The sequence below is a fragment of the Rhinoraja longicauda genome, chromosome 3, assembly GCF_053455715.1.
Source record: "Rhinoraja longicauda isolate Sanriku21f chromosome 3, sRhiLon1.1, whole genome shotgun sequence".
Lineage (NCBI taxonomy): Eukaryota > Metazoa > Chordata > Chondrichthyes > Rajiformes > Arhynchobatidae > Rhinoraja > Rhinoraja longicauda.
Genome location: NC_135955.1, coordinates 17995069 through 18017831, shown reverse-complemented (window position 1 = coordinate 18017831; position 22763 = coordinate 17995069). Strand labels below are relative to the sequence as shown.

Sequence of the window (22763 nt, the reverse complement as noted above, 5' to 3'; positions counted from 1 at the left end):
GTATCCGTGTGAATCATGGTGCAGAAGAACAAAGATATTATGGATGCGACCACTTGTTAAACCTTCCCCGCGATGAGATAGTCCCGGTTGGTGTCACAATCCAGAATCGGCTCTCTCACACAGTGAGAGGGCGGCAGAGTGGCGCAGCGGTAGAGTTGCTGCCTTATAGCGCCAGAGACCCAGGTTCGATTCTGACTACAGGTGCCGTCTCTATGGAGTTTGTGGGTTCTCCCTGTGACCGCATGGGTTTTCCCCAGGATCTTCAGTTTCTTCCCACACTCCAAAGACATGCAAGTTTGTAGGTTAATTGGCATCAGTAAAAAAAAAGAAAAATTGTCCCTAATGTGTAGGACAGTGCTAGAATTAATGGGAATGTCAGATAAATAAAAATTGGGCTTAATGTAGGATTAGTGCAAATGGGTGGTTGATGGTTGGCATGGATAGTGGGGCGGAGGGCTTGTTTCCATGCTGCATGTAGCCATGATGGAACAGTGGGGCAATGGTAGAGCTCTGCCTCACAGTGCCAGAGACCTAGGTTTGACCCTGTACGGAGTTTGTACGTTCTCCCTGTGACCACGTGGATTTTCTCCGGGTGCTCTGCTTTCCTCCGACATTCCAAAGATGTGCATGGTTGTAGGTTAATTAGCTTCTATAGATTGTCCCTAGTGTGTTCGATGCAAAAGTGGGATAACATAGAACTTGTGTGAACGGGTGATCGATGATTGGCAGGACTCGGTGGGCCAACGGACCTGTTTCCACGTGGTATCTCGAAACCAAATTAAACTAAACTAAATTGGACTATATCAATCTGAAGGGTTGAAACAGAAAGCATTTAAAACATACACAGAACATTGGACAGAACAGCACAGTAACAGGCCTTCCGCCCACAATGACCATGCCGAATGTGACGCCGTTAAACTCTATAGACAGACACAAAAAGCTGGAGTAACTCAGCGGGACAGGCAGTATCTCTGGAGAGAAGGAATGGGTGACGTTTCTTCAGACTAAACTATAGATTTGTTGCGTCTGAGAACCTCTGTTGGCAAAAACTCTGTCAAGAGTTAATGAGTGGTTGTACTTTCACTACACCAACACAAGACACTGATTCACCATTTGTTTACTTAGGCTTACGTAAACCTCATTCCTTATCTACTGGGCATTCACCTCATTAACTATAATTCTGAATCATTGTCTGGCTCCTAGATACAAAGCAAATTCCCTGGATTAGCCCAAGAATAGCAGGATGAATGCGTTGTTTTTGAGGAAAAGGATTGGAAGGGAGAAGCAATTTTGCTTCACCCAGATTGGGGAGGGTCCCGTACAATATGTCATATGTGATCAGCGGACCCGACATAACAATTCCACTGCGAGGAGTTACCTTCTGCATTCCCAGGATTTCCTCACCATCCTCACCTTTTCCTCTCTCCCAACATCCTCCCTCAGACCTTTGCCAAAATGGTGCAGGAAAAACTGGGCAAGTTCCCAATATTAAAGTTCACAGCCACTCAGGAATCCCTGTGGAAATGACCTGGAGAAAGCCTTCAGCTTGTGCAACCATAATGTAAAAAGAACATTGAACACAGAATAGTACAACAGAGGAACAGATCCTTCGACCTACAATGTTCATGCTAAACATAATGCCGAGTTTATCTCCTCTGTCTCCCTGTGATCCATATTCCACCATATCTTAGAATCAGGTTCCGAAGGCCTGAGCTATCGGGAGAGGTTGAGCAGGCTAGGACTTTATTCCGTGGAGCACAGGAGGATAAGGGGTGATCTTATAGAGGTGAATAAGATCATGGGAGGAATAGATAGGGTACACGCACAGTCTTTTACCCAGAGTAGGGGGATCGAGAACCAGAGGACAAGGGTTAAGGTGAGGGGGGAAAGAATTTATAGGAACCTGAGGGGCAACTTTTTTACACACAGGATGGTTGGTATTTTGAACAAGCTGCCAGAGGAGGTGGTTGAGGCAGGTACTAACTCAATGTTTAATAAATATTTAGGCAGGTATGTGGGTAGGATAGGTTTAGAGGGATATGGGCCAAATGCAGGCAGGTGGGACAAATGTAGATGCTAGCGTGGGCAACTTGGGTCAAAGGGCGTTTCCACATGGTATACTCTATCATTCTTTGACTCTATGGCATTGCCTGCATATCCTTGTGCCTATCTAGAAGTCTCTTAAACAGTATTCGCATCTTCCTCCACCGCCATCCCAAGTCGTTGCCTAGCCTTGCAGAAGTATTCATTAAAGGGCTCAGAACCCTATAAAACAAGTACTGTTGTCTTATGCCAGGGGAATTTCGGCTTACACTGAATGTTATCAGGCTCTCTTTGAAGTATCACTCACGCTAGAAGATAATTATTCCAATTTATTTTTTTACTAGTTGCAAGGAGGATGATTTCCAATGAAAGTATTACCCTTGAGCTCATGCCTTCCATTTATTGGCAGGCTAGCACTGGATTTGAGAGAACAGACTTGTCTGTGGTAGCAGGTGACACCTGTGGTGGTAAACTGAAGAATTCCCCCTGGCAACCTGCCCCTACCGCAGTCTTGTGTAAAAATCCAGGTGTCCCGGGATGATGGAATGTGTTCACTCCTCCAGTGGGCGAGAAGTGATGCTTGTTACTGGGTTAGTGGAACTGATGGAAGTGTGTAAAATTATGAGAGGCTTAGATAGGGTAGACAGTCACAACCTTTTTCCCAGTATGGAAATGTCAAATACTAGAGGGCATAGCTCTAAGGTGAAAGTAGCAATGCTCAAAGTAGATGTGCAGGGCAAAAACTTACACTTCTTTGGAGGAGAGCGGAGTACCCGGAGAAAACCCACGCGGTCACAAGGAGAACGTACACACTCTGTACAGACAGCACCAGTAGTCAGGATCGAACCCGGGTCTCTGGCGCTGTAAGACTAACTTCACCACTAAGAACTGCAGCCAATGACTAAAGAGATGATTTATTCCTGAAACCTTTCTCTCACACTCTTTGCACAGGATTTGATGTTTCCTCAAATAATGGAAATGGCGTAATGAACCATCCCAGCCCATCTCCTCAGACTGAAATTAGTTCTCTGGAACTGCCTCCTAAGAGGATTGTGGACCCGGTCCAAGTGAACAGCCTTGAGATCAAACCAAGCGTGGCTGCCTTCCATCTGGAGCTGAACTCAACCGACCATAAGCCCAATGGTACGCCATCCATGCAAGAGCTCAACGGACCAAGCCATGGACATCCCACGCAGTCCATCATCCCGCTACTCTCGCCCATAAAGGAACCGCCACCCCTCGCTGCCAAGCCCAAGCTGTAAGTTCTCCAGTTTGTCCTTTACTTTTCCACTCATCTGCTGTTGAGTTGCCTATCTTTGGCACGGGTATTTTGTTGGGATGCATTTGCATCACCTTTATCTATTTTGAGTTTAAACTGCACAAAGTACAGATGCATTTATTTTCTATATTTTCTGAAGCTCTGGACAGTACCAAAAAATGGATTCATTGATATATCAGTGAGGGAGGATAGACACCTGATGGGATTCTTGTGTTCCCATTTTGGTTGTATAAGCCTCAGTGGTTTGCTGAATCTTCAATGGGTAATAGTACCTTTATTGTCACATTGCAAGGGCAAACACACAGTGAAATTATTTTCTTACAAACAGTCCAGTAGAGTATTGCCGTACCTAAGCACATCTTTGATAAGCAAATTGTACAGAAAGAGTGCACAGATCTTGCATACAAGAGGCGCCATGTTTTGCGCCATTTTCAGAGTCCAATCCATGCTCTGGGTAGTATGCGTGGTGCCCATTCCAGGGGCAAACTCCAGGCTACTACAGGGCCTCCAGCTGTCACCTTCTCTTGGACGAGTGGGTGATCTGTGAACCGACGTCCCTCTCCTCACCTGTGCACCTTTGTTCCCTTGGAGGATGGTGCCTTCCGCAGCCAACATCGAGGGCACGGTTGGCCAGACCCCGGTTCCCTCTCCACTCCTACTGGCCTTACTCCTCGCTGGTTACATCCTTCGTCACCGGCTCCATCCTCCTGCTCTTCGGGGGACGAGTAGGGATCAGCTCGGCAGCTACTCCCTGTAGGCCGCGCACTCTGGGAGCTTCTGCCTCCGCGATCTTGGATCCATTATACTTAATCCTCTCATTTCCCTTGATTATGCTGGTGGCCTTGCTGAGGCAGCTTGAAGTGTAGATGGAGTCAATAGAAGGGAGGTTGGTTTGCGTGATGGTCTGGGCTGCGTCCACAACTCTCTGCAATTTTCTTGCGGCCTTGGATGGAGCTGTTCCCAAATCAGGCTGTGATGCATCCCAATGAAATACTTTCTAAAACGTTTCTGTAGAATTTGGTGAGAGTCGTTAGGGCATGCCAAACTTCCTAAGCCTTCAAGGTAGAGGGGTTGATGTGCTTCTCCCTCTCATACATATTAATACAACAGAGACCAATATGTAAAGAAACTGCCGTTATTGATGGGTTATAAGCACCTAACATTCTTGTAATCAGAGTCACGAGTCAAGAGTCAAGAATCAAGTGCCAAGAGTCAAGAGTGTTTAATTGTCATATGTACTGGCAACCGAACAATAAACAATACAATTCTTACTTACAGCAGAATAACAGACCTCTAATCACAGTTCTTCAATTTTAACAGAACCTTAACATACCTAATTCCTCTTAAAGGGAAGGATATTAGCAAAATGCCGCAATGTTAGAAGAGTGATTTCCAGTCCTGGCATCAAATGCTCTGAATCTGCAGTGGGTTCAGGTCAAAACGCATTTGTTTTTCTTCGGTGTGTAGAAAGGAACTACATACAGATGCTGGTTCATACCGAAGATAGACACAAAGTGCGAGAGTAACTCAGCGGGTCAGGCAGCATCTCTGGACAAAAATGATAGGTGAGGTTTCGGGTCAGGACCCTACTGAAGACTGAGTCTGAAGAAGGGTCCAGACCTGAAATGTCACCCACCCTTTTTCTCCAGAGATGCTGCCTGACCCGCTGAATTACTCCATCTATGGTGAAGATATACCGAAGATATAATTTGCATCTATCTTCGGTATGTCCATCTGTCTTTTTTCGTTGCTTATCTCCCAAATGTAATGTAAATGAATGTCAGTGAGTAGACTGACGTATTTGGATATTCATAAAACCAGATTCAGGAACAGCTTCTTCCCCACTCTTACCAGATTGCTGAATGATCCACCCGATCACCCAAACTACCTCATTGTGGCCATTGCAATTATTATTATCTGCACTTTCTCTGTAGCTGTAACATTATAATGCTATATTCTGCACTCTGGTGCATTACCTGCCGTACTTGTGTGTGGCTCGATTGTACTCATTTACAGTACATGATTTTACAGGATAGTCCCTTTAGTTTTTTGCTTTTTCTCGGTACATCTGACAATAATAAACCAATACCAATATCGATACTAACAACAATTCCAAACAGAGATTACATAAAACCATAAAAAACATAGGATTAGAATTAGGCCATTCGGCCCATCGAGTCTGCTCCACCATTCGACCATGGCTGATTTATCTTTCTCTCTTAACCCCATTCTGCTGCCTACTCCCTGTAACCTTAATAATCAATAACCTATCAATCTCCACTTCAAAAATATCCAATGACTCCACAGCCATCTGTGGCAATGAATTCCATAAATTTACCACCCTCAGTCAAAGGACATTTCTCCTCCTCTCCATTCTAAAGGTACATACCTTTATTCTGAGGCTGTGCCTTCTGGTCCTCGACTCTTCCACTATTGGAAACGTCCTCTCCACATCACTCTATCCAGGCCTTCGATAGGTTTCAATGAGATCCCCCCCTATCATCCTTCTGAACTTCAGCGAGTACAGGCCCAGAGTCTTCATACGCTCAAAGAGTGGCTTGAGCAAGTGCTTGGTGAAATGATGCAAACTGCGAACCAGATGTGCAGTTTAGGAATGAATGGTTAATTAAAATGTCAGGATCAACGTTAATTTGTAGCAGCTTGTAAAATGTTAGTGATGGTGTTTTATTAGGAAAGGCTCCTTTCATTAGAGCCCGGCTCACCAAGGCAGCTATAAGTATCTGCTTCACCTAGGGGCAGATGTATGGTGTGACTCAATTCTGTGCTCCTGTCAGGCTGGTTTTGTGTGTGTGTGTGCGAGTATGTGTACGTGTCTTTTCTGTTTTAGAATCATAGAGTCACATAACACAGAGACGAGCACTTCAGCCCAACTTCATTCAGTGTAGAGATACAGCATGGAAACAGGCCCTTCGACCCAACCAGTGATCGTTAGTTCTATCCAACACAAGCTAGAGACAATTTACAGAGGCTAGGTAACCTACAAACCTGCACGTCTTTGGGAGCAAAACGGAGCATCTGGAGAGAATTTATAGAGGTGATCTTATAGAGGTGTATAAGATCATAAAGGGAATAGATCGGGTAGGATAGAGTAAATACACACTTTTATCCAGAGTAGGGGAATCAAGAACCAGAGGACATAGGTTTAAGGTGAGTGTGGAAAGATTTAATAGGAACCCAAGGGGCAACATTTTTACACAAAGGGTGGTAGGTGTATGGAACGAACTGCCGGAGGAGATAGTTGAGACAGATACTATCACAACATTTATAAAAAACATTTAGACAGGTACATAGATAAGAAAGGTTTAGAGAAATGTGGGCCAAATGCAGGCAGGTGGGACTAGTGCAGATGGGACATGTTGGTTGGCGTGGGTTAGTTGTGCCGAAGGGCCTGTTTCCACGCTGTATGACTCTGTGATTCTAAACAAAGGTGCAATCAGCCAGAGTAGACTGAAGAAGGGCCCTGACCTAAAATGTCGTTTGACCATTTCCCTCCAGAGATGCTGCCTGACCCACTGAGTTCTTTCAGCACCTTGTTTTCTGCTTGGGAACTTTTGGCTGCTTTGTTCCAAAGCCAGGCAAACATACTTCCTCTTTCTACTATACAATCTGCATAATTTTGAGTGAAAGAATTAAGATTCTACCAAGAAACTCCTCAGAGGTGTTAATTACATTTTTGTGGCCAGTCATACCTATGCAGTTTAGCCCAGCTGGAATAAAACCAGGAGTGCAATTAATCTTTGAGATATTTTGGCTTCATTTCTCAGCTCTGCCTTAAAGTGTTGTCCAGTATGTTGGATGTTGGTCGCAATGGGAATGCAATCCATCCCTAACAAAAACAGAAAATGCTGGAAACATTCAGCAGGTCAGGCAGCATCTGTGAAAAGAGAGGGGTGGTAGTGGAGGCAAATATGACAGTGATGTTTAAGAGGCTTCTGGATAGCTACAATCCTTCATGTTGGCATAATTCCAGTGAAGGGGTATGAAGCGTGGGATGATTGGATCCACACTGGACCTTTAGCTGGCTCCCTGGCTGTGAGGGCATATACAGTATCGTTACATGTGGGGGGAGGCTATTCAGTCATTTATGTCCATTCCAGAGAGAAAAAAGATACAAAGTGCTGGAGTAACTCAGCGGATCATCTCTGCATGGATACATGGCATTTCAGGTCAGGACCATTCTTTGGACTGGGGAGGGGTGGGGGGGGGGGGGGGGGGGGTGGAGATTGCTGGAAGAGAGGAGGGGCAGGACAAAGCTTGGCAGGCAATAGGATACAGGTGGAGGAGGGTTTTGATAGGCAAAGGCCAGAGATGAAAATACAGAAGGGGTGAGACAAAAAGATGAAGAGTTACTAATTATGAAGCAAGAGGGAGTAAACTAGGTGGAAGAGGAGGGGAAGGGGAGAAATAGGTGCGTCCAGGGGGGACACTGGGGAAGGAAGGGGGGAGAGGTTGGAAGAGAAAGAAGGTAGAGACCTCTACCGCTGCACCACTGTGTCGCTGAGGTACACAGGTCCCAGATGTGTACTTGAAGAGCTTAGAACTGGAAGGTGTGATTAGATGGAGGAGCATTTCTTCAACTGGCACAGGCACAATGGGCCGAATGATCTTTGTCGTCATTTTCCTTACAATTCCCAGCTTCCCTTCACCTCCTTCCCTCAGTCTCCATGGGCAGGCCAGCTGGACAATGTAGGTCATTGTATTTGGGAATATTTTGCAGATAAACTGCAGCAATCTGGGGAGGGGGTGGGATCCAAAGGGTAACTTTGATTGATGATGTAGTGGTGGATGTTGGCAGATTAGCGCTCCCTTGCCAATGGATCAGTTTACAAATTAGCCAAACAAGGTTAAGCTTCAGTAAGTGGACAAGCGAGAACTATGCAATATTTCTGTAAGCTAGGCTCACAGGTCTTAAAATACAAGTCTTAAAACTCAGGATTGTGTATAAAATCTGGGCTTACCTATGCATTTTTAAAATCTGTACGAAATAAGTTCATAAACTTGGTTTCGGATATGCTGCAAACGCATTGTGTACATGCTTAACCGCTGCAATCTGTGTGCACGATACACATCCTGATCACGTCTGAAACGACACGATATGGTACGATATGATAGAACTTTATTTATCCCAGGAGGGAAATTGATCTGCCAACAGTCATAAAAACACAAAAACACAAGATACATGAAATATGAAATTAAAGTGACGAGTGGAAAGGATTTGGGATGTGCAATGATTGGGGGGGGGGGGGGGGGGGTGGGGGAGGGAATCAGTCTCAGTCTCAGTCTCAGTCTACTCCACGACAGAAGGGGAAGTTGTAGTTTGATAGCCACAGGGAAGAAGGATCTCCTGTGGCGTTCTGTCCTGCATCTTGGTGGAACCCGTCTCTTGCTGAAGGCACTCCTCGGGTTGACCAGTGTGTCATGAGTGTGGTTTGAGGAGCATCCTCCCATCATAGACCACCTCCCATGAATCCAACTCCGTCCCCAGGATGGAGCCAGCCTTCCTGATGAGTTTGTTAATTTATTTGGCGTCCGCAGCCTTCGCCCTGCTGCCCCAGCACATGGCAGCGAAGAAGATGGCACTGGCTACCACCGATTGGTAGAACATCTGAAGCATCTCACTGCAGACGTTGAAGGAGCAGAGCCTTCTCAAAAAGTACAGCTGGCTCTGTCCCCTCTTTTATTGGCCCTCAGCGTTCCTGGACCAGACAGTTTACTGTCCAGGTATACTGCGAAGTATTTGTACTCCCTGGTAAACTGCACATCCACACCATTGGTGGAGACAGGGGGCAGGGATGTTCGTCTCCTTAGTCGTGTCGGTGTTGAGTTACAGGTGATTTAGCCCACACCACTCAACAATGTCGTTGACTACACCTCTGTGTTCAGCTTACCTTCCCTCTCTGATGCAGCCCACAATTGCAGAGTCATCTGAAAACTTCTGCAGGTGGCAAGAGGCAGAGTTATATCTGAAGTCTAAGGTGTAGATGGTGAACAGGAAGGGAGAGCGGACCCATCCTCTGTGGGGCCCCTATGTTGCTCACTACCATGTCCGAGACACCGTTCTGTGGCCTGACATACTGTAGTCGTCCAGTCAGGTAGATGGTGATCCAAGATACCAATAGAGCATCTACCCGCATCTTCATCAGTTTGCTCCCGTGCAGTGCAGCCCGGATGGTGTTAAAAGCACTGGAGATGTAAAAAAACATGACTCTCACAATGTTTCCCGGCTTATCCAGGTGAGCATCGGAACGATGGATTTGCCGTTCTCAACCCCCATCTTTGTTTGGTAAGCAAACAGCAGGGGGTCCAGGTAGGGTTGAACCAGGAGTCGCGCGTGAGTGAGCATCAAACTCTACAGGGACCTCATGATGTGTGAAAGCAGCACCACCGATCTGTAGTCGTTGGACGAGCTGCTGCATGTCCTCTTTGGGACAGGACCCTGTGCACTGCACAGAATTGGCTTCACCAAACAAAGTTTACCCTGTCCCCCTCTGTCTCGACAGTCTCTCTCTCTCTCTCTCTCTCTCTCTCTCTCTCTCTCGACAGTCTCTCTCTCGACAGTCTCTCTCTCGACAGTCTCTCTCTCTCTCTCTCTCTCTCTCTCTCTCTCTCTCTCTCTCTCTGTCTTCCTCTCTCTCTCTCTCTCTGTCTTCCTCTCCCCCTCTCTCTCTTTCCCTTTCTCTTTCTTTCTCTCTTTGTTTACCCTGACCCTTCTCAAGCTCTTGTCAGCATAATTCATGGTGTGGACACAGGCACATATCTACAGAGCGACAGACCACACTCACGCACAGGCACTCACACGCTGTGACCCCGGGCGTTTTTTCAATTGCATGTTCTGATTGTAGCTGGAACCTGCCAACACTCTGAGGGCTTGTGTTGCTTGGCTGTAAGCCGCATCGGAATTTCTGAACAAGAAAATTCCCGACATTTAGTTACTTTTCAACAGAATAGTCTGGAATTAACAGGCAGTTTGCTATTTTTTTATACGAAAACACAAAATGCTGGAGTAACCAAAGATCAGACAGGATCTGTGGACAACATCAGCTTCCCTTTCCCCACCGGCCCCCCCACCCCCAACTATAATCAGTCTGAAGGGCTGAAACATTACCTATCCATGTCCTCCATAGATACTGCCTGACCCGCTGAGTTACTCCAGTAATTTGTGTTTTGCTCTGTATCTGCAATTCCTTGTAGCTCTATTGACAGGGTGTCAGGATTTAATGGCTCAAGACAACACTGAAGGAGGTCATTCAGCCCATCAAGTCCATGCTGGCTCTTAGCAGAGCTATCCCATCATTCTCTTTATTTTATTTCCCTGGAACCCCTTTGCGGCACAGGGGTAGAGTTGCTGCCTTACAGGGTAGGAGGCCCAGGTTCAATCCTGACTAAGGGTGCTGTTTGTATGGAGTTTGTACGTTCTCTCCTTGAACGCTTGGGTTTTCCCCCACGCTCTGGTTTTCTCCCACACTCTAAAGACTGGCAGGTTTGTAGGTTAATTGGCTTCGGTAAAAATTGTAATTTGTCCCGAGTGTGTAGGGTAGTGCTGGTTGGCAGGGACTCTGTGGGCCGAAGGACCTGTTTCCATGCTGTATCTCTAAACTAAACTAAACTAAATTTAACTGAACTAAACTAAACCCTGCAATTTATTCTCCCTTACAGTCCCATCAACTCCCCTTTGATTCTTTTGCGAACACAACGACACACTAGGGGCAATTTACAGTGGCCAATTAAACTACCAACCCATGGGGTCACAGGGCAAACGTGCAAACTCTACACAGACTACACCAGGGGTTGAGATCGAACCTGAGATACTAGAGCTGCAAGGCAGCAACGCTAAATTTATTTAAAGTTTCTTCAGCTTCACAATCTCTTTCACCGGAGCAAATACATCATTGGTTCATAATCCTTGCTATTAAAAGTAATAATCAAACAGAAACTCTTCAGATACTGGAAATCCAAATAAAATCAAGATGGCTCAGTGTCCCAGCTAGTAGAGTCAAAGCCTCACACCTCCAACTATCCAACTTCAAGTCTCTCTCCTTCCTTCTCTCTCTCCTTCCCTCATCCACACTAGCGGTCCTGCTAGTTTCATTGTTCCCATCCATATATCCCTTTGTTATCACCTCTTCCACAGCCAACAATGGACCATTGTGGGCTCCACCATTCCTTGGTCATCGGGAAAAGCTCTTGTTGCGTGCTATCCAGTCAGCAGAAAGACAACACAAGATTACTATTGACCCATTAATAATGTATAGATACATGATAAGGGAATAACGTTTAGTACAAGTTAAAGCCAACATAGTCCGATCAAAGATAGTCCAAGGATCACCAAAGATGTAGATAGTAGTTCAGCACTGCTCCCAGGTTGTGGTAGGATGATTCAGTTGCCTGACAACAGTTGGGAAGAAACTGTCCCTGAATCTGGAGGTGTGTGTTTTCACACTTCTATACCCTTTGCCTGATGGGAGAGGGGAGAAGAGGGAGTGGCCAGGGTATGACTCATCCTTGATTATGTTGCTGGCCTTGCCGAGGCAGCGTGAGAAATAAACGGAGTCAATAGAAGGTTGGTTACTCCAGCATTTTGTGCCTATTTTCAGTGTAAACCAACATCAGCAGTTCCTTCCTACTCAATTTCAATCCTGACCTTGGGTGCTAATGACAAAGAGTCTCAGCCTGCTCATTGGTGTAGATTTGGTTTATTATTGTCACGTGAAAAGTTTTGTTTGGCATGCTTCCAATCAATTTTTAGAAATATAGAAAATAGGTGCGGGGGTAGGCCATTCGGTCCTTCGAGCCAGTGAATGTGATCATGGCTGATCATCCACAATCAGTACCCATTTCTGCCTTCTCCCCATACCCCTTGATTCCACTAGCCCAAAGAGCTCCATCTAACTCTCTTTTGAATGCATCCAGTGAATCGGCCTCCACTGCCTTCTGAGGCAGAGAATTCCACAATTTCACAACTCTCTGGGTGAAAAAGTTTTTCCTCATCTCAGTTCTAAATGGCCTACCCCTTATTCTTAAACTGTGGCCCCTTCGTTCTGGACTCCCTCAACATTGTGAACATGTTTCCTGCATCGAGCTTGTCCAATCCCTCAATAATTTTATATGTTTCTCTAAGATCCCCTCTTATTCTAAATTCCGGTGAATACAAGCCCAGTTGTTCCGTTCTTTCATCATATGGCAGTCCCACCATCACATGAATTAACCTGGTCAACCTACGCTACACTCCCTCAATAGCAAGAATGTCCCTCCTCAAAGTAGGAGACCAAAACTGCACACAATACTCCAGGTGTGGTCTCACCAGGCCCCTGTACAACTGCAGAAGGACCTCTTTGGGCCTGTACTCAAATCCTCTTGTTATGAAGGAGAAGGAATGACCAGGGTGGGACAGGATTTTGGTTATGTTGGTTGCTTTTCCGAGGCAGCGTGAAGTGTAAATGGAGTCATCGATGGGGAGTCTTGTCTGTGATGGACTGGGCTGCATCCATAACTTCGTGCAATATCTTGCAGTCTTAGGCAGAGCTGTTCCCAAACAAACCTGTGATGCAACCCAACAGTATGCTTTCTACAGTGCATCTGTAGAAGTTTGTAAGAGTCACTGGACACATGCTGAATTTCCTCAGTCTCCTGTGGGAGTATTTATTACACCAAAAGATCCTTTGATGCTGAGCACTCCCTATGTTGCACTTAGATGTGCACAAAAGATGCACTTATACAGTGCTTTAGGAAATCCAAATCTCTTCACAACCAATTAATCACATTTATAGTGTGGTGTGATGTGTGGAAACATGACATTCTATCTGCACATGACACACCTCGCTACAAGTACCGTAATAATCAAACAGAAAAACTCTTCAGATGCTGGAAGTCAAATAAAGTCAGGGTGGCAGAGTGGCCCCACTAGTAGAGTCACAGCCTCACACCTCCAAACTCAACTTCAATCCTGTCCTCGGGTACTGTCTGTATCTCTGAAAACAGTGCCGACCATCACTCACCCTCATGCTAGTTCTATGTCCTACACACTAGGGGCAATTTATAGAAGCCAATTAACCAGTAAACCTGCACATATTTGGGATTTGGGAGGAAACCAGAGCCCAGAGAAAACCACGCGGTCACATGGTGAACATACCAACTCCACACAGACAGCACCCATAGTTAGGATCGAACCGGAGTCTCCAGCACTGCCAGCAGCTCTACAACTGCACCACTGTACCACCCTTCTTCAGGGTCACAGAGTTATACAGTGTGAAAACAGGTCCTTCGGCCCAACCTGCCCATGCCGACTAACATGCCCCATTTACACTAGTCCCACCTGCCTGCGTTTGGCTTATATCCCTCTAAACCTACCCTGTCCAAGTACCTATCTAAACCTACTAACTCCCATAGCTATCTTGACCACACTTCTTCCCACCCCGTTTCCTGTAAAGACTCTATCCCCTACTCACAATTCCTCCGTCTACGCCACATCTGCGCCCAGGATGAGGTGTTCCATACCAGGGCATCGGAGATGTCCTCATTCTTTAGGAAACGGGGGTTCCCCTCTTCCATTATAGTTGATGCTCTCACTAGGGCCTCCTTGATATCCTGCAGCTCCGCTCTTGCTCCGCTCTTGCTCCCCCTCCCCCCATTCGTAACAAGGACAGAGTTCCCCTTGTCCTCCCATTCCACCCCATCAGCCATCGCATACAGCATATAATCCTCCAACATTTTCCCCACCTCCAAACAGATCTCGGCTGGCCATTTCTTCCCATCTCCACCCCTTTCTGCTTTCCGCAGAGACAGTTCTCTCCGCAACTCCCTGGTCAACTCGTCCCTTCCCACCCAAACCACCCCCTCCCCAGGTACTTTCCCCTGCAACCGCAGGAGATGCAACACCTGTCCCTTTACCTCCCCCCTCAACTCCATCCAAGGCTCAAAATAGTCTTTCCAGGTGAGCCAGAGATTCACTTGCACCTCCTGCAAACTCATCTACTGTATCCACTGTTCCCGGTGTCAATTTCTCTACATCGGCGAGACCAAGCACAGGCTCGGCGATCATTTCGCTGAACACCTCCACTCAGTCCGTCTTAACCTACCTGATCTCCCGGTGGCTCAGCACTTCAACTCCCCCTCCCATTCCCAATCTGACCTTTCTGTCCTGGGCCTCCTCCATTGTCAGAATGAGGCCCACTGCAAATTGGAGGAACAGCACCTCATACAGTATTTTGTTTGGGTAGTTTACACCCCAGCGGTATGAACATTGACTTCTCTAACTTCAGATAGCCTTTGCTTTCCCTCTCTATCCCCTCCCCCTTCCCAGTTTTCCCACTAGTCTTACTGTCTTACTTACATTCTATCTTTGTCCCGACCCTTCCCCTGACATCAGTCTGAAGAAGGGTCTCGACCCGAAACGTCGCCCATTCCTTCTCTCCAGAGATGCTGCCTGACCGGCTGAGTTACTCCAGCATTTTGTGTCTACCTATCTAAATGTTTCTTAAATGTTGCGATGGTACCTGCCTCAACTACCTCCTCCGGCAGCTTGTTCCTTACACCTACCACCCTTTGTGTAAAAAAGTTACACCTCAGGTTCCCATTAAATCTTCCCCCTCACCTTAAACGACAGGTTCTCGATTCCCCTACTTTGGGTAAATGACTGTGCATCTACCCGATCTATTCCTCTCATGAAGTTTAGACTGGTGACATTTCAGATCGGAGAAGGGTCCCGACCAGAAATGCCACCTACCCATGTTCTCCAGAGATGCTGCCTGACCTGCTGAGTTACTCCAGCACTGTGTCTTTTCCTGCTTTCTCATCTGGGCGACGAGAGTCCTTCAGGAAAAGGAGATCTGTCTCTCCATGGGAGGTGGTTCCTGCCCACAGCGGTCTGGAACATCTGCTGCTGCGGCGGTCCTTATAATGGAGCGAGTCTCTTTCAAAGCAATCCAGTTTGTTTCCATCCCATTTTATGTCTCTTCTTTACGAGTCTTGTAAAATCCCATGTCTCTGTGGCAATCTCCTCAGCATAGACACAAACAGCTGCAGCAGCTCAGCTGGTCAGGCTGCATCTCTGGAGAAAAGGAATAGGCAACGCTTCCGGTTGAAACCCTTCTTCAGCCTGAGCGTCTGGGGAAAGGAAAACTAGAGGTATGAAAAGGTTTTTGTCACCTATCCTAATCCTCCAAAGATCGTGTGTGACCCGCTGAGTTACTCCTGGATTTTGTGTCTATCTCCGGTGTAAACCAGCACCTACAATTCCTTCCTACACAATCTCCCAGACCCATAGAATGATGCAGCTGAACCCATAGTGATGTTATCTGTGTACACTGCCCCACACTGACCCACAGGCTCTCTGAATCCCTCGTTTTCCCCTTCAAACCCCTCCGTGAACCTTCCCCCCGCCTCACCTCTCCCTTCCACATCACTGCATCCCCGTGGTCCAGGAGCTGCTCCGGATCTGGCCACTTACTCATTTTCTCCGATCCACAATTACTCTCAGACATGAAGCCTTCTGCACTTTAGGGGCGGCACGATGGTACAGTGGTAGAGTTGTCACTTTACAGCGCCAGATAACAGGCATCTTGGTCAGCATGGGCAAGCTGGGCCGAAGGGCCGGTTTCCATGTGGCATGACTAAAAAAATATATATTTTTTAAATGACCATGACTCCATGCACAGGTAGCTTGTGGCATCAGTGTTACCCTCCGCGGTAGGCACCTCAGTGGTTATGTCCTGTAGGTGCCTGCCGCACATCACACCCACCTCCTTGCAGGGAGAGAGAGGGGGTGGGGTGGGGGGGGGGGTGGGGTGGGGGGGTGTTGAATGTACAAGTCCAATGTTATCCTTCGCAAATGTGTTTCCATAATGGACTAAACGTGTCAGCAGTGTGGAGCCTGTTGATTGACTGGGCTGCACACAGGGGTGTTGATGCAGTGGGACCATTTATGTGGTATTTCAAGGCAATCTGGGTGAAATGTTACTAAAATGGCTGGGTCCAGTCATCCTGATTTATAGGCTGCACACAAGGCTGATGCTGCATCCAAGAATAGTTTTGCATGTAAACCTTCTGAGCTGCCACATTCCAGCTGGACTGTTTGCCACAATCGGTTGCTAAAACAAGTCCGACATGCTGTGTGTTTCTCTGCAGGGCTTTAAGAGCTGGGAGAAAAGTGAACCTTCCAGGCTTATTTCTTCCACATTTTTCCATTTTCACAACTTTTGAAGTTTAGTTTATTGTCACGTGTGCCGAGGTACAGTGAAAAGCATTTGTTGCGTGCTATCCAGTCAGTGGTAAGACAATATGTGATTACAATTGAGCCGTCCACAGTGTACAGATACATGATAAAGGAAATAATGTTTAGTGCAAGATAAAGTCCAGTAAAGTCCAATAAACCTGACCACGCAGAGTAAACCCACGCGGTCACAGGGAGAACGTGCAAACTCCGCGCTGTAAGGCATCAACTCTACCGCTGCACTGCTCTGGCAACTAATCCCAGTTGATCTAGATACTTGCCCTCAACTGCAGTGTTTCACAAGAATTGACCATTTATGAAAACTCTGCATAACATATTCTTCTGCTTTCTTCATACCCATTTGGGGGATAGGAAGGGGTGGGGGGGGGGGGATGCAGTTGTACAATGATTTCACACTAAAAATACATCTAAGCCATTCAAATCCATGTTCTCAATGTGCATTGTAGGCCTTAAGGGCCTGTTCCTGTGCTATAGATAGACTCAGAGTGCTGGAGTAACTCAGTAGGTCAGGCAGCATTTCTGGAGAAGAAGGATGGGTGACGTTTCAGGTCGGGATCCTTCTTCAGCCCGGTACTATGCTATATTCTATGTAAAAGAATTAGATGGGATTAAGGAACAGCTTAGCAGCTAGTGGCGCAGCTGCAATGCCATTCTAGATTCTTCCGCTTTACTAAGTGATGGTTTACCTGGGGTGGTTCAAGAGCGAGTAAATTCTATTCATGGTGTGGTAATTAATGTTCCTTTCTCTTGTCCCAACTCTTGCCAAGGTACACAAATCCCACCACCCACACACTCCGCCTACCTCGAGTGCAGTTAATGATCCAGAATTATAAGGAGAGACAGGGTTCAGTGGCATGGCATGGATCCAACACTGGAAGACCTTTCTCATGCCAACAAAGAACAGCATAGAACATAGACCGACCAGTACAGCAACTTTCTCACTCAGATGGTCACAGTCATTGAGTCATACAGCGTGGAAACAGGCCCTTCAGCCCAACTTGTGTAGTTGTTATTCAGAAGCCCCGCATCCCCGGGGTGAGCAGCGGTGGCGAGGAGGGAGGTTTCACTTGTATTTGTTCTTATTTCGCTGCGTTAGCAGGAGATGGGGCCGGGGAAGAGAGTGGAGAAGCGGCACAGATCTCGCTGGCGCTGGGAGAGAGTGAGAGAGGGAGGGAGAGGGAGGGAGGGAGAGAGAGGGAGGGAGAGGGAGGGAGGGAGGGAGAGGGAGGGAGAGAGAGGGAGGGAGAGAGAGGGAGGGAGCAGCTCCTGCAAGTGGTGGCGCTCCTTCACCGGACCCTCTGACACCCTCCCCCTCCCCGCGCCCCCGCTCTCACCCTCTGCTCCCTCTACCCCGACTTTCTCCCCCTCCTTTCTCCCCCCTCCCCCTTCTCCCCTCACCCCCCCCCTCTCCCCTTCTACCCCCCTCTCCCCTTCTCCCCCCCTCTCCCCTCCCCCTCCCCTCTTCCCCCAGGGTGATTGGCGGTGGCGGCGGCGGCGAGGAAGGAAGTTTCCTTGAGTTTGTTGTTTGCGAGGGAGCGCTGCGATCTCTCGCCTTGTCCCGGCTCTGGGTCGGTGGCGATCCGCTCTCCAGTGAACCTTCGCCAGCAGCTTCTGCCTCCAGTCCCCGCTGTCTAAGACTTGCTACGGGCCGGATAAAATCTCGTGGCGGGCCGGATGTGGCCCGCGGGCCATAGTTTGGAGATCCCTGGTATAGAACATAGGACATTGAAACAGTACAGCCCAGGAACAGGCCCTTTGGCCCACTATGGCTCTGCCGATCATGATGCCAAGATAAACTACTCCATATCCACATGATCCATATCCCACCACTCCCTGTATATCCACATATAGGATGATCAGCATAGACTCTGTGGGCCGTAGAGCCTGTTTTCCCACTGTCTCATTCTGTGACCCAGTGAAATATAACAATTATAATGATAAATTCTCACAACGTTTGCTGACACGGGCAAAAATGACTTCCCTTCAACCTGCAAGGCACAGTCCAAGTTTAACTGCCGTCGCAGACAGATTAATGCAGATCACTGTGGGCTGAGAAATATACGGGAGAATTTTCCATTTGTAGTTTCGGTCGAAATTCAATTCAAACGTGCGAAGACGAGAAAACACGCAGACAAGCTCTTGCTGAAATGTTTTTGTTGGAGCCCGTGAAATTGCTGTTTTCTGACCAAGCAGATTTCCCACAATCTTGTGAAAGTTCATTAGAAGGACCAAGAAACACAGGCCTTGGAGCTGGATGATCCAAGATCCAAGCGGTAGAGTTGCTGCCTCACAGCGCCAGAGTTCCGGGCCCGATCCTGACCTCGGGTGGTGTCTGTGCGCACCTCGCACATTTCTCCCAAAATAACACAAAAATAATTTCACTGTACCTTAGTACATGTGATAATAAAGAACTATTGTATCCACACACAAAAAAGACACAAAATGCTGGAGTAACTCAGCGGGTCAGGTGACATCTCTGGAGAACATGGATAGGTGACATTTTGGGTCAGGACCCTTTTGTAAACCAGCATCTGCAGTTCATTGTATCGCCACACACAAACATGCAGACTCTTGCGCACACACACATAGAACACTTGTATGCAGCAAGATTCACCACTTCAAGCTTTGCTAATCGTCATGCCTGCGCTTATTATAAAGATTTATCGTTCCCAGGGGAAGGTTTTGCAGACACTGTTTGAAGAGCCAAAGAGTTACCTGTTTCTGTAGACAGCAGCCTCAGGCACGTCTCATTGTGACTCATTCCTCGTTGAGACCATCGCAATGTGCAGGAGCTTTCCACTACCAGAGGCTGTGAGTCACGGTGGCACAGCGGTAGAGTGACTGCCTTACAGCGCCAGAGATGTGGGTTTGATCCTGACTACGAGTGCTGTCTGTATGGAGTTTGTACGTTCTCCCTGTGACCCCGTGGGTTTTCTCCGGGTGCTCCGGTTTTCTTCCACACTCCACAGACGTACAGGTTTGTAGGTTAATTGGCTTCTGTAAAAAGATTGTAAATGGTCCCTAGTGTGTAGGATAGTGCTAGTGTACAAGCATAGTTGATCGGCGCGGTTGGGCCGAAGGGCCTGTTTACGAGCTGTATCTCTAAACTAAACGAAATCTCCAGTCTATCCCAGCCTGACACCTGGTTCAGCAACTAGATATCACACACAGATAATATATGTGTTGCTTGGCTGGAGCTATCCTCCACAGATGTTGCCTGACCCATTAAGTTACTCCAGCACTTTTTGTCTTTGTTCCGTCTGTGCAGAACATAATGCAAGTTAAGCTAATCTCATCTGCCTGCACGTGATCCATATTGCTTCAATGGTTCATAAGTTAATAAGTTATAGGAGCAGAATTGGGCCATTCGGTCCATCATCTACTCCACCATTCCATCGTGGCTGATCTATCTTTTCCTCTAAACCCCATTCTCCCGCCTTCTCCCCATAACCCCTGACACCCGTACTGATCAAGAATCTATTAATCGCTACCTTAAAAATATCCACTGACTTGGCCACAACAGTCGTCTGCGGCAATGGTTCTATGGTTTATTTATTATCACGTGTACAGTGAAATACATTTTGTACATACAGTTCAGCAAGACTATCCCCCTACATAAGCACAATCCCCTGGTTAGTACAGAATGTACAGAACAGCCCACTGTCCTTGGGGAAAAGGTGCAATTTTGGCACCATTTCACAGTCCCAGCTGCAGCTGGCTACAAAGGCCCGTCACTTCCATTTCGGTCAACCCGCAAACTGTCGTCCCTCTCCTTGCACGGCTCTCTTCAGCCCTTGTTCCCCAGGGGGTGCCTCCCGCAGCCGACGCAAGGGCACAGAAGATAAGACCCTACTCCCCGGTTCTTCTTACATTCCCTGCACATCCACGTAGCTATCTAAAAGCCGCTTTGTATCGTGTCTGCCTCTATCATCACTCCCGGCAGCGCTTTTCTCAGCTTAAGATTAAAACATGTCTTTGTTGTGGAAGTGACCATTTATCTCCTTCCTATTTTTGGAAACTTACCGATAGATGTATAAAAATGTACGAGAGGCATAGGAAGGGTAGACAGTCAGAATCTTTTTCCCAGGGCAGAAATGTCAAAGACTAGCGGGCATAGCCTCAAGGTGAGAGGGGAAAAGTTTAAAGGAACAACATAATGGGGCAGCTGGTAGAGCTGCTGCCCAGCAGTGCCAGAGACCCGAGTTCGATTCTGACCTTGGGGGCTGTTTGTGTGGAGCTTGCACGGTCTCCCTGTGACCACGTGGGTTTCTCCTGGGTACTCTGGTTTCCCAAAGATGTGTGAGGTTGTAAATTAATCGGCCTCTGTAAATAGCCCATAACATGTAGGTTGCAAGAGTGGGATAACATAAAACTAGTGTGAACGGGTGTCACTGAGCTTTTCTTTGTAAACCAGCACCTGCAGTTCCTTGTGTCTCCAGAAAACGAAGCAATCTGCATTTCTGGAGCTCCGTCCACAAGGATGTTGCCAGAAAGGCAGCAGAGAAGATTTACGGGGATGATGCCAGGACTTGAGAGCCTGAGCTGTCGGGAGAGGTTGAGCAGCTAGGACTGTATTCCCTGGAGCGCAGGAGGAACTTATGGAGGTGTATAAAATCATGAGAGGAATAAATAGGGTGAATGCACAGTCTTTTACCAAGGGTGGGGAATTAAGAACCAGAGGACATATGTTTAAGATGAGAGAACAATTTAATTTGAACCTGAGGAACAACGATTTCACTCAGACGATGGTGGGTACATGGAACAAGCTGTCAGAAGAGGTAGTTGAGGCAGGAGCTATAACAGCATTTGGACAGGTACATGGATAGGAAAGTTTTAGAGAGATAGGGAAATAGGACTAGCTTAGACGGAACATTTTGGTCGGCATAAATTATTTGGGCTTAAGGGTCTGTTTCTGTGCTGTGGAAATACATATACATAATATTGCAAAGAGTTGCCACACATAGGGTGCATGTACATGTGCCCAGAGACACGTATGCCTACATGTGTATGTGTTGACGCATGTATGTGTGAATGTGTGTTTGCATGCACATGTAATGTATCTGTATCGGTGTATGTGTGCGTTATGTGCATGTCTGTGTACATGTATGTATGTGAGTGTGTGTTTGCATGAACATGTATCGGGCGGTGTTGCGTGTGAGTTATGTGGATGCCTGCATACAAATATATGTGAGTGTGCGCGTGTATGCATGTGTGTGACTGTGCGTGAGAACATGTGTGTGTGAAAAATAGAGAGAGAGAGAGAGAGAATATGCGAGTGTGTGGTATCCACATAAATATGATTACTTCCGCCTGGAATTCCTATTACCGCCGCTTGCTTCTCATACCCAGAGGCCACTTATTTCTCCTAATGCCTTTACATCCAGCAGAATGCAGCATTTTCAGGATGCAGCGTAGACATAATTTGGGACAAGACGTGGTTCATGTGGTATGCACCGTAGGAGGCGATGATGGTGGTTTCCCTCCGGTTGGTGTTCTCCTGATGGGTCTGTAGACTAATTGAGAGGGATGGATCGCATATTTTCTACTCGGCAACCCCAGTCGTCTTCGATCATACAACAACCAAGAGGGTAAAAGGCTCACGAAATGGACCTTAGGCTGTTTTCAACCAGTGATTCGTTCTCTTCACTGTTGTTTCTGTGACGTCGAGCACTCTTAACGCAGAATAGAAAGCGTTGCAAATGCTCAGCGGGTTAGGCCGCATCTGCAGGAAGAAAAACAGAGTCAATGTTTCAGGTTTAGGTTAGTTTAGAGAGACAGCGTAGAACCAGGCCCTTCAGCCCACCAGTCCGCCCTGAACAATGCTAACACTATCCTACACACAAGGGAAAATTTACAGAAGCCAACTAACCTACAAACCTGCACGTCTTTGGGGTGTAGGAGGAAACTGGAGCACCCAGAGAAAAGCCACGCGGTCACAAGGAGAATGTACAAACTCCGTACAGACTGCATCTCTAGTCAGGATCTAACCTGTAGTCAGGCACTGTAAGGCAGCAACTCTAACACTACAACTCTAAATCTACCACCAAGCCACTGTGCTGCCCAGTGCCCTCTCTCTTTCCAGCATTTCAGAAGGTTGAAAACGCACACCTCCAGATTCAGGGTCAGTTTCTTCCCAGCTGTTATCAGACAACTGAACCTTCCTCTCACCAGCTAGAGAGCAGTCCTGAGCTA

General features: G+C 47.1%; 1 protein-coding gene across 2 annotated transcripts in view; it reads left to right on the top strand.

The window, feature by feature from the left end:
- The window catches only part of palld (palladin, cytoskeletal associated protein), a 203553-nt gene that overhangs the window by 94576 nt on the left and 86214 nt on the right, over positions 1–22763 (top strand). For both annotated transcript variants that reach the window (XM_078394859.1, XM_078394860.1), the window contains one exon: positions 2995–3301. In XM_078394859.1, coding sequence (XP_078250985.1) covers positions 2995–3301 — 307 coding nt within the window. The remainder of the gene's footprint in view (positions 1–2994; positions 3302–22763) is intronic.